Genomic DNA, 12307 nt, shown 5'->3' with positions numbered 1-12307 from the left:
AGCACCTAGCAGAATGCTCTAAATACAGTAGATAATCAGTAAAGATGACTCTTTCCCCACATACTCTCTCAGTTTGTCCTTCAGCAACTTGGAAAGCTGGAGTATCTGGAGAGCCTGGCCCTGTAGTACACGGCAAGGGAGGCCTGGTCTTCCTGGGCCTGGAGATGCTGAGCTGCCAAACAGCTCTGTTCTTTTTTTCCCAAGGCAAACTCTTGGTCCAGCCTTTCCCTGCCTTCTCGGATACCTTGCTGCATGTCTTTTTATTCATTAGGATAGCCACAGGGGATTCTGTAGAGAATAACCATCTCCAAAATGAACAGAGTAGCACGAGCATAAATATGAGTGATTTGAATGGCAAGATGAGGAGGCAATAAGGGAGCAGTCAGCTGATCTGATGTCTCCTGACTAGGAGTATGACCAATAATGTATATTGTGAGAAGTTGCAGGTGAGAGAACTAACTATTATATGTGAAATTTGATATCTCTCTGAGAAAATAGGGAAAGTATCATGGGAGCATGAAAGAGTAAATTTTATTTTACTTTTTTTTTAGAATAGAGAGAAAAGGTGAATTTTTTAGATTGTAACTGTCAATAATTGAGGGTCTAGTATGGGCCAAATGTTGTGCTCAGAGATTCCCATTAATTATTTCTTGACTCCTCACAAGGACTCTGCAAAGTAGGATTGTCACTACCATTTACCACTAAGGAGGCTGAGACTGGGGAATGATAAATGACTTGTTGAAGATTTCGTAGCAAGGGGTGGAACCAGAACATCTGTGAGTTCTTTAGGAAAGGAGACCTGGATCATTATAAGTCAGCTTAGGTTAGTGGGAACAAATCATGTCAGAATAATGTCATTTCCTTTTCTTGACAGCATCGCTGAACATCTAGATTAGAGGAAATGCAGGGTTTGAATTTTGTGTTTTAGGATTTTGGAAAAGCATCTGACAAGGCCTTTGATGGTCCCCTTGTGGACGCAGTGTAGTATGACCTAGTTGATAGTTCTGAGTGTTGAATGGTTACACCCAAATGGGCTCCTGTCAGTCGGGGATTATTGGAGGAAACAGAAACTACTCTAGGTATTTGAAACATATAGAGATTTAAGTCAGAAATGCAGGGGATATCAGTAAAATCAATGGAAAGGTTGCAGGAGAGGGCTGTGTAAGCTAGTCCTCCAGGAATGACTCCCCCAATTCCCCAGAGTGACCCTAAATGTCACTACTTAGGGCTATAATCAGGAGGACAGTGACTCCCGAGGCTGCCATTGGCACTGTTGAGCTCAGTGATCTCAGTCCCGGTTGCTGTGCAGGGATTAGGAAACTGCCACAGCACCCGTTCCGTAGCACCTGAGAGGCTGGTGACTGGCAGCTGAAATGCTGATGTTGGGGGGAAAAAAACCCCAGAAAACTCTATGTCTCCATTACTGTGCTTGGCAAAAGGAAATAACTAAGGAAGCAGCCTCAGGGCCTCCCCCTCCTTTCTTGCTTTCCTGGTTGTGGAGAAGTGCACTTATCCAGGATGAAGTGCAAGGCATTCTGGGAAATGCAGGGTTGAGCTTCCCAGCCTCTACGAAAAGAAGGCTCACCAGAAGCAGTGGCACGGGATTAAGAAGTAATAACTTGTCGTCAACAGCAGAGTTCTCATTGTGTGCTATAGGCCTCAGCTCTGGCTAGTTCAACATTTTTTATAGAAACCTGATGAAGCTGTAGAATGGAAGTCTATTAGAATTGCAAACAACATGAAGTGGAGCAAAATAAAAATACCTTCTGAGATAGAATCGGGATCTTTAGAGATCTCCACAGGCTGGAGCAGCAGACTTGATTTATAAGGAAAACCCCAGTTTGGGGTTCGTGGAACTAACCTCACTAATGTACATCACAGCAGCAGCCCCTTGGAGATGATGGTTCTGCAGATCAGAGAAGGGCTTTGCATCTCTATTTTAAAAAATAATTCAAAAATCAAAGCAAAAACGTCTACAAGTACTTCTGAAGTGGAGCTAGGACTGATAACCACTTTTTAGAACAGGGAAATAAGCAGCTTTACTCGGTGCCTGGAACGCACCTGGAGTATTTGGAAAAGACAGAGAGAGAGTGGAGCATGGTTAGCAGAGAGGGAACTGGCTGGTGAAGTCGGTGGAGACCATGTTGGGTCACAAATGGTGCAGGAATAAGTGTGGGTTGTGTCTAAGTTTCATATTGTTTACTTCTGTCCACCTTTCATAACTGTGTTTTCCATTGATTAGATATTGGGGTGAATAATTCAAGTTGAATACATATTTATAAAGGTTCTTCTTTGCATATGCCTATAACAGTGATTTTAAAAATATATTACAGTTTGTTGTTTTGTTTCAGACAGTACATGTAAGTAGTTTCACTTAATTAGTAAGAGAAGGCAAATTAAGATCTGCTTTAGATTTTTAGGAGATCATCCTGGAAGTAGATTCTAGATTGATTTAAAAAGGGCTTAGGAGAGATGAGCAAGGAGGGAAGACAAACCATTAGACACCCCCGCTCCCCAGTTCATCTCATGTCCCTGGACAAGTCAGTGGGAGACCATTTGCTCGGAGCAACACCTGCGTTTTGTGTTCCATTCTGTGCTTAGTAATGCCTCTCCCAGCTCTGCTTCAGATCTTTTTCCCAAAGTCTATTTCAGAAAAGAACCGGCATACAAATGTAAAATGCTTAATAATGTTTAATGTTCATGAAATATTAACTTCTTTTTAAATTATAAAACTTTGAGACAAAGGAGTAAATCAATAAGGATAGACTTGAAATGCCAAGAAACAAGCAGGATAGCCGAGTATGTAGGGAGAATCAGTCCTGTTTCTCCCGAGATCTTACCTCTGTTTCATGAACCACTATTGTGTGTCTTTAACTGGTAATGTTAATCTTGTCCACGTAACAGTAAAGGTGAGAACAGTGTGTAAACTACAGGCCCCACTTGCAGCTGGGTGCCAATACCCGCAGTATTACCGCATCATTAGAAGCCCTTCATCTTCTCAACAGAGGTGCTAATCGGTGGCTGCTGTGGTTTGGAGTCACTTGTGGGTACTGAATCTGGTCTGCCTGCCTGCGTTCCCCTGGTCTGTGGAGTGTTTAATGATGTTGCGACCCAGCTCGGGTCTGTTAGTGTAGATTATTGTGGTCTTAGGGTACCTGTTTTACTAGCACAGACGAGTATGTAAGTATTAGTCTTCCTTGTACAAGTGGAAATTTGACTTTCTTTGTAAAGGCCTCTGAAGAAAGGGTTACCACAGACACACAGTGGCCGCTATAATGCTCATTACTCACACAGGAAATCATTCCTTTTATTTTAACTGAAATCCCTGGGCTTCAATTTGTGTTTCCTTTCATTCTGCCCTAATTGGAGATGGAAAACAGCTGGTCACTATTTTCTGTGGGAGAACCCTTCAGATATACTTGGATACTTACTAAATTATATCCTTGGACTTTTCCTGGCTGCACAATTTCAATCCCTTTAACCTTTGTACAGGTATTATTTTCTAAGCTTTTAATCTTTTTTATGAGTAGCCTCTGGATCTTCTCCATGTTGTCTCTGTCCTCGTCTGTTTTAAAATACAGTGTGAGGAAGTTAAGAAAAAGCTGATGTCAGTAGCTTCTGTATTAACGTTCTGTTTTTTTATATCTATTCATTACCCTCTTGGCAACAAATGAAAGGACAAATTTCCAAGATCATTAATCAGGTGGATCACCCACATCTTAAAATATTTTTAGAAGAACAAATTAGGTAATATTCATAAATCCCCTTGATGTCTAAATATTTTATGCTAAAATGATGATTGTTACTTCATTCCCTACACTTGACTATCTTGGTGATAGTCATGCTAAGAAATTAAAATCTAAACAAATTATATTTTGTTAAAGTATTTTTTAAAATTCCTTTGTGCATTTGAATTTCCACTAAGACATTTCATCTGCATAGGAGACCTGCAGATTAGGAACATTTACGGTTGTGGGTGGACTGCCGTATTTTCCGACGGTATTATATTCACAAAGGTTAGCCTTCCTTGTATGTGTGGGGGAGGTTGTGAAGGAAGGGAAAACAATTTTTTTCCTTAAAATTTCATACGCACAAAGAATTGCATGGTGATTATTTTATTCTTTATTGCTAATGGGGTTTTAGTTCTATAGCAAGTGGTTGAAAGAATTGGGAATAAAATTGATAAATGAGGTAATTTCGAAATTACATTTATTATTAAAATAAAAATATATTTTATAAGCTAGAGTCAGACTTTAGCTGCAGCTGGAGAAGTTGATGCTAATTTTTTTGTGATTATTCTTTCTCTGTTTACAGAAAAAGAATTTACTATAGTAACCACAACCACATATGACAGTGATGGCTATCTTGAGATTTCTTGCTTCACTCTCCTGTTGAAGGGCCTACTATTTCTCTTTCTCTTTTTTAAAAACTAAATTGTAAGTCAGAAAAACCCTTCGCCATTCTGTTCCTGTGGATACGCACCTATCTCCCTGGAGACTTGACTGCACAATGTGAGCATGTGTTTAATATTGTGTGGTTAAATATTACTGGGCATTCACCACTTCCCATTGCCATTACCTTTTAAAACAAATGTAACCTATATTCCTCCTTAGAAATTTTTACAAAGAGGTTTTTAAAAATTCTTTGTGAGTAAGAAAGATATACTCTAAATTTTAATACTGTTTTAGAATAAGCACTAGAAAATATTTGTAGGTATAAGCACATACATTTCAATGAAAAATTATGTGCCAGCATATCTTACTCTAAAGTCATCTGAAAAGAACAATATAGTGGAACAGACTGCCTTCTTTTATTTGTCAATTTTTTATTCTTTTATTTTAAATAACAAAATGTTTATTTCTAACCTAGGAATGGGTTATTTTCCAAGTTTTGAGTGTAGAACCCAACAGGCATTTTGCCATAGAGTCTTATATTAGGTCAGCTTATTAAAGACCCTTGTGACTACAGTGTACCTGAAATGTAGCAATGATTAAACCACTAACAGGGGACTTCAGGTTTCAGATTGGGGTGTTCCTGTAGTGAAACTGAAGATAGCTGCTCCTACCTATTCCTGCATCCTCCACTTGTGAGTAAAAAATGCATCAGTTAGGGACCGAATGTAGCTATATATACACCAGAAAATCCAAATAACAGTGATTAAACAGAATAGGATTAACTTATTTTCTCATTTAGTAAGAAGTCCCGCAGCAGAGTGCCCTGCATGGGCAGAGTGATTTCATGTCACTGGACAGAGATCCTCTCTTCGACATTGTCTTTAGGGCATTATTTTTATTTGCCGTCCTGCTTGCAGCATGATTGCTAGATCTTTAGCCATTAAATCTGCGTTCCAGACAAGAGGAAAAAGCAAGAAGCAGACGGTACCTATATCAAGAAAATAGAGCTTTCCTAGAAACCCTCATTTTTTGAGTTATTGGCCAGAAATATGTTACATGGCCACTCCTCCCTATACTAGAAACATCTTGTCACCTCAGGGGAGGAAGGACAGCTTTTCCCAGTGAGACACTGGGACCCACTAAGGGCCGCTCCTGAGAGCGGCAGAGTCAGGAACAGCACAGGCTGTTGAAGGTGCACAAGTAGGTTCCTGGAATGAGATTCGTACCCATTTCCTCTTTTTTAAAAGTCAATCCAGGGTTGGTTAGCCTCATCCCTTTCTGCTGCCGCTACTTATTTCCAACTGGACTTTTATATCTCTGACTCATTGCAAAAAAGAGCACTTATCTGATTTTCAGCCTTTCCGTACTGTCCCTATTGCTAAAGGAAGTGCATATCAACCCATCTTACTTTTTGTTGTGAAGATTTTTGTAAAAGATTAAAGTTTCCCCCACTTTATTTTCTGTAGTAGAAAAGCACCTTTTGAGATCTTATTTTTTTTCTTCCTGTTCTGTGTATGTTGCTGCTCTTGAAATGTAGGCTCTGTTAGAGCGGCTGCTTTATAAATGTTGATTTCCATTTACTCATATACATAGGTCTGAACTAAGAGTCACTGGTAAATCAAAATACCACTGACTATTTTGTTATAGCACCAGAGAATTCATAAAGTTTCAGAGTGAAGACTTCCACACCCTCTAGTTGAGAAAAAAAAATACTGTAACCAGTCTCTGCAGTGAAGCCAGTGCTGACTGGAGGTCAGAGTAATACCAAGTCGTCAGAGGGAGGTTAGAGAACAGTATAGGGAATGGAGAAGCCAAAGACCTTATATGCATGACCCATGGACATGAACTTAGGGGGGTAATGCTGGGAAGGAGTGGGGTTACTGGATGGAAGGGGATAAAGAGGAGGAAAAAATGGGACAACTATAATAGTGTTTCCACTATTATAATAGTAGTGTTTCATAATAGTGTTTCCACTATTATGTTATTATAATAACATAATCAGTAACATATACTTAATAAAAAAAAGAAAGAGCAGTTCAGTTCTGGCCTGGTGAGGGTGCTTGGGGGGAGGAAGATTTGGGGAGGGGCAGTGGTTGGGGAGTGCTGTTTTCTTCAGTGCCATAATGTGGGGTTTTTTTCTTTTAAGTTTTATTTACTTTTAGACAGAGGAGAGGGGAGGGAGAAAGAAAGGGAGAGAAACATCAGTGTGTGGTTGTCTCTCACGTGGCCCACTACCGGGGACCTGGCCCGCAACACAGGCATGTGCCCTGATTGGAAACTGAACCGGCGACCCTTTGGTTCGCAGGCTGGCACTCAATCCAGTGAGCCACACCAGCCAGGGCTTTTTTTACCAAAGCACCCACATAAGCTACATTTATTTTTAAAAGAATGCTATATATAAACTTGCTTCAATGAAACCTTCTCTATAGGTTTGTCAAATGCAGTTGATAATGGTGAAATTCCTGGGTTTTTTGCAGTAGTGATTTCCCAAAGAAACTCTCCTCTCTGATCCTTATTTTACTACGTAAGAATTGATAACCCTTGTACTGAGTGCTAAGATTTTTAGACCCATCTTAAGGCTAGCTGATTAAAATGAGAACTCACAATATAAATAAATAAGCAGTTCTATTACAAAATTATTCATATCTTAAAAAAAAGAATATTGAGCACAGACTTCCATTATGGGATCATCTGACCCCACCACATGATTTGATTTGCTCAATTTAAAGAAAAGTTGTTGAGTGAGCTACACTTGTAACATTTTATTATTTATTTTCATAAAAAGGTCAGAGATGGAAAGTAACTAAGGTTAAATTCCTGGACTCTGTTATGGAATAAAAGATTGCCTAGGAACCAAATTTCAATTCTGATGATAAAATCTCTTGTAACGATGAAGCCCAGAGACAAATCAAGGGTTCCTAAAATCTGTTGGAAATGTTAATGGAATGTATGTGTCCAGTCCAGATGTCAGTAATGTGGCCTTGTCAAATTAACCAGTTCCTTTTTTTTAAACAATAGGAGATTTTAGGGAAGAAAGTTGAAGATAAAAGACCAGAAGAAACCCAGAATCTTTATATAACGTTTATTGATCATTAAAATATTAGACTTTTCTCCTGTATATTTTATTCATTTGTAATATTACTAGTGAAGCCTGGTCTGACAGGGAGTCTAAAGGCAGCTTTGGCTGGTATCTTGGTAAACTCCCTAAGGGGTTTCTGTTTCTTGAGTTTTGTACGTGGGCTATGAGAGTGTTCTAAGTTCTGAAGGTTTACTGTGAATACTGCGGTTTTATTCTATCCTCAATTAGATGGAATGTCTAGTATCTTCTCAGCGGGTATCATTTGGGTCCCAGATGTTTTGTCATGCTTATTTTTAAATCTCCTAAAGCCTGAGCAGCTCTAATTGAAGAACAAGTCTTCAGATAAACAGCTTTTTTTTTTGCTGTTTTTCCACTAATACACACATATTTTGAATATCAGATTCTTTCTGACTCTACTGGGACAGATCATTTTAAAATCGTAGTAGTCATATGATTTTTTAAAATTTATCACGCCAGTACACAGTTGCTAGTAATGACATACTAGTAGCCTCTACTAATTCAAAAGTAATGATGTTGGAAAACCACATACTATCTTATGAGCTCCTCCTCATGGCCATCGATGTTGAACATCTGGGTGTAGTCAGAACCATTCATTGATGGTCGTAGTTGTTTATGAAATTATTTGAGTAAAGTATTTGGGTTCCTGTGTTAGGGAACTTACAGTATAACGAAAAGTAAAGATAAACACATATAAAAAAACACATGAACTTAAAATAGAAATATATATATTACTTTTACTAATACTCATATTTACTTACAATATATTATAATGATTTTCTTTATTATAAATTAGGCTCAACCATCAAAACACCCATAAGAAAATGAAAAAGTCCTCTGTGTCAGTATTAAAAAATAAGATCACTTGCACACCAGGATTTACATGTGTATAGAGAAAAACTAAGGATAGTTAACTTAAAAACATGGTCAGCAGCATCCCGGAGACAGGTTTGTACACCCATACTCATAGCAGCACCATTCACAGTAGCCAAAAGACAGAGGTCACCCTAGGGTCCATCGACAGATGAATGGGTAAGCAAATATGGCATATACCTACAGTGGAATATTAGTTCACTTAAGGAGGAAGGCGATTTTGACACATGATACAATATCCTTGAGGACATCAAGCTAAGTGAAATGAGCCAGTCATGAAAAAAGACAAATATTGTAATCATTCCACTGATATGAGGTATCTAGAGTAATCTAATTCATAGATACTGAAAACAGAACGGTAGTTTCTGGGGCTGGCAGGGAGGAGAGAACGGGGAGGTTGTTTACTGGGTATAGAATTTCAGTTTTGCAAGATAGAGATCAGTTGCACAATGGAGTGAATATACTTAAAACACTAGTGAACTGCTCCTTTAAAGATGGTTAAGAAGATTAGTTTTATGTTATGTGTATTTTACCATTTATTTTTTAAAAATGCATAATGAGAAGTCAATAAAAACTTTGTTTTGATAGGGAAAATCATGTCACTGTAAGGTAATGTAATGAATATTTTAAATAAATAGATACTGTCATTTCTAGCCTCTCACTATCTTTACCTGAGCAACTCATCTAAACTCCCAAATGACCAAATAGTGCACACTGAGATTAAAAGCGGGGGGAAAGGAAAAGGGAGCCAGGGTACTTACTTCCTCCCTCTCCCCTCCCTTTTAATTTAAAGAACTCCGGATTTGCTGATTCACCATTTAGAGCAGGTATCAATCAATTCACTTTCGCCTCATATTCCTAAAGGGTAAAAATAGGTTTTTTAGCATCGTATTCTTTTGACTGAATTTTACTTTATGAGCCTACCATTAGGTGTCATAATGTTAACTATTATTTTAAGTTGCATTAGTACTATTGCAAATGCATTCTACATTGGCCAGAGTGCTATTAGCAACATTACACCTGATATTAGAGGAATTTGGAGCAACTGGAGTGTGTCCATAGCCAAGTACGCAAGGTGATGATGAATCTGAAAATCATGTCCTATGGAAAGGAACCAGGGATGGTTCATCTGAAAAACAGACCACCAAGACAGGAACCATTAACTGTGTCTTCAGATATATGATGTACTGGTATTTACAGGAAGAATTTACTTGGAACATGAGTGTAAATTATGGAAGGCCAAATTTCAGGTTCACATTTAAAAATACTTTTTGTACCTCACGGTTGCCCCACACGCTTTCTTGTGAGGAGGTGTCCTTCCCAGCGCAGGAACTGTTTAAGAAGGGGGAAGGTAACTTACTGTCTGGAGAGCTGTGGCAGAATGTCTTTGTGGTAGTAGCTGGGAAGTTCTTTTGGAATTCTAGGGCTTTACAGAATCCAGCTTGAAAACCACTAATAAAGACCATACTGTCTAGATTTAAAAATCTAGTTATTTTGAACGTGTACTTTCCACTTTAATCATTCGGTGTAGAAATGAGGAGCCATTGAAAGGTCCTACGAGGACCGGAGGAATGACATGGTTTGATTTGCATTAGAAAGGTCACTGTGTTAATCAGTGTGAAACTAAAATCAAAACTGGATGAACCAGCGAGACCAGTTTGGAGGTTGCAACAGTGGCCTAGGCAAGAAATGATTAGAAGCTAAACTCTGAGGCTAGCAATGGTGGATAGAGAATAAAGGACTAGGTATAAAGAACTGTCTTGCAAAGTAGAAGTAAAAAGACCCAATGATTAGTGTGTTATGATGGGAAGAGAGGAATCTGGGTTATTTCTCAACTTCATCACTTTGGGGATAGAGCAAATAATGTTGACTTTATTAGGTTAGCAGTGAGCTTGAAGGGAAAGACCTTGAATTTAGCTTTAGAGCTGGTAAGTCTGAGCTAACTCACCTCAGATCCAGTAGTCTAATAGTAAGCAGTAGGAGGTCAGGTATAAAACTTAGAAGCAAGATCTGGACTGGAGAAATAGAGCTGGAAGTCACAGATACAAATACTGTAACAGGTGACACCATGGGAGTCCACGGGGAGACGGAATTAGGTAGAAAGACTACAGAAATGGAGATCACATGGAGGGTTATCAGTGGGGAGGAAGATGGGGACAATGGGGGGAAGGTACAGGGAATTAGAAGAGTAATTGGTAGGCACAAAATAGACTCGGGGAGGTTAAGAATGGTTTAGGAAATGGAGAAGCCAAAGAACTTACATGTACAACCCCTGAGTATGAACTAAGGCGGTGGAGGGGTGAAGTTTGGAGGGAGGAGGAAATGCAGGGCGGAGGAGGATAAAAGGCAGAAAAGTTGGGACAACTGTAATAGCATAATCAGTGAAATATACTTAAAAAAAAAAAACAAGAAAAATCTGTGAAAAAGAAAGACTAAGAGGAAGTGAAGCGATAAAGGAGGAACCTGGCCGGCCTCACACCTTCCGTAGCTGATAGTGGTGCACAGTGACAAGAGCAGGTCAGGCCTGGCTGTTCCAAATAAAACGGGTTTTGAAAATCGGCCTTCTCTGGCGGATTTCCAATACATCTGAAATGCTCTGAAATAAAATCATGATAAAGATCTGCCAACATCCTAAAATGTTTCTGCAACCTAAGAATATTGCAGATCTCTGCCTAGTCATTTGAATTTTTATTTGGCCTGGATATATTTGTTTTTTCATTCTTGTCTTATTTTATTTTACTTTGTTCTTCATTAAATTGATTATGTTGGCCTTAAATCTCACGAGTGAAAATTTATTATATAGTTCAATAAAAAATTACACTTCAATAAAAATTGTACTTCTTGAAATGTGAGAACTTAGGCCCTCCTCTTGTTCTTTGTTTGCCGAAGGAAATGCAGCGTCCCCACAAGTACAAAGACCGTCTTTCATGGACTACTTTGATAAGCAGGACTTCAAGAATAAGAGTCATGAAAACTGTAATCAGAACATGCATGAACCCTTCCCCATGTCCAAAAATGTTTTTCCTGATAACTGGAAAGTTCCTCAAGATGGAGACTTCGACTTTGTGAGTACATTTTAATTCTCTCACTTGTATTTCCTCCTTCATTTTATTGTTAGATTGAGAAGCACATTTTTGTGTATATATAAAATTATAGATTGTATTTTGATATTCAGTATATAGTCATAAATGTGAGTAGGGAAACGGTGCAGTTGTAGTATTCCTTGTAGAAATGTACTTGCAGAGAAATGTAAATAATTGATTATAGTTAAATAAATCATAGCCCATACTTAGACAAATAACAGTTACGACTCTTTAAAATGACAACCATCTCAAAAGGTGTTTTTAATAATGCAAATATGAGATACTTCTGACAGTAAATTCAGTTTCCAAAACAAATGATACAAAGACATTTAGGACATAGACTTGGAAAAATTTGCCTCAACCTTTAAAGTTAACTGAATTTGTTTCTACTTCAGGAAGCATTAATTCCAGTTGGTTTGTCAGAAATAATTATCCTATTTTTTATCTAGTTAGCATATAAAACTGTACCTTAATACCTCTTTTATTATATTTTCAAAGTCTGTCCTCAAATTTAGTACCAATTGCTAGCAAATATTAGCAATAGCACAGGTTAGCTTGAAAACATTAATTGTAATATTTACTGTTTTTTTCAGCTTTCAAGGTACAACTAAGAAAAATAAAATGTTTATTTCTATAGTTATTATAAAATTTTAAGCTATCTACTTGTTAAAAATATAAATTATTTAGAATGCTGACATTCAGATTTTAAATCATTCATGGACATGATGAATTATGTAGAGTATTTAGCATCAAAGTAACTGTCTTGTCTGAGTTAGAATAAATCTTAATAACCTCTGAGAAACAGTTTGAAAGAGGCTACAAAGTAATGAATAAATTACCATAGTTAAGAAATATTAAAT

At 37.9% G+C, this 12307-nt stretch overlaps 1 protein-coding gene across 2 annotated transcripts in view; it reads left to right on the top strand.

Annotated features, from left to right (window-relative positions):
• The window catches only part of STK3 (serine/threonine kinase 3), a 249686-nt gene that overhangs the window by 178545 nt on the left and 58834 nt on the right, over positions 1-12307 (top strand). For both annotated transcript variants that reach the window (XM_037048259.1, XM_037048258.1), the window contains one exon: positions 11254-11429. In XM_037048259.1, the coding sequence (XP_036904154.1) occupies positions 11254-11429 (176 nt within the window). The remainder of the gene's footprint in view (positions 1-11253; positions 11430-12307) is intronic.

The sequence above is a fragment of the Sturnira hondurensis genome, unplaced genomic scaffold, assembly GCF_014824575.4.
Source record: "Sturnira hondurensis isolate 20B ecotype Veracruz unplaced genomic scaffold, ASM1482457v3 Scaffold0006413, whole genome shotgun sequence".
NCBI lineage: Eukaryota > Metazoa > Chordata > Mammalia > Chiroptera > Phyllostomidae > Sturnira > Sturnira hondurensis.
Note: the sequence above shows the minus strand (reverse complement) of the source record. Positions and strands in the feature narration are given on the sequence as shown.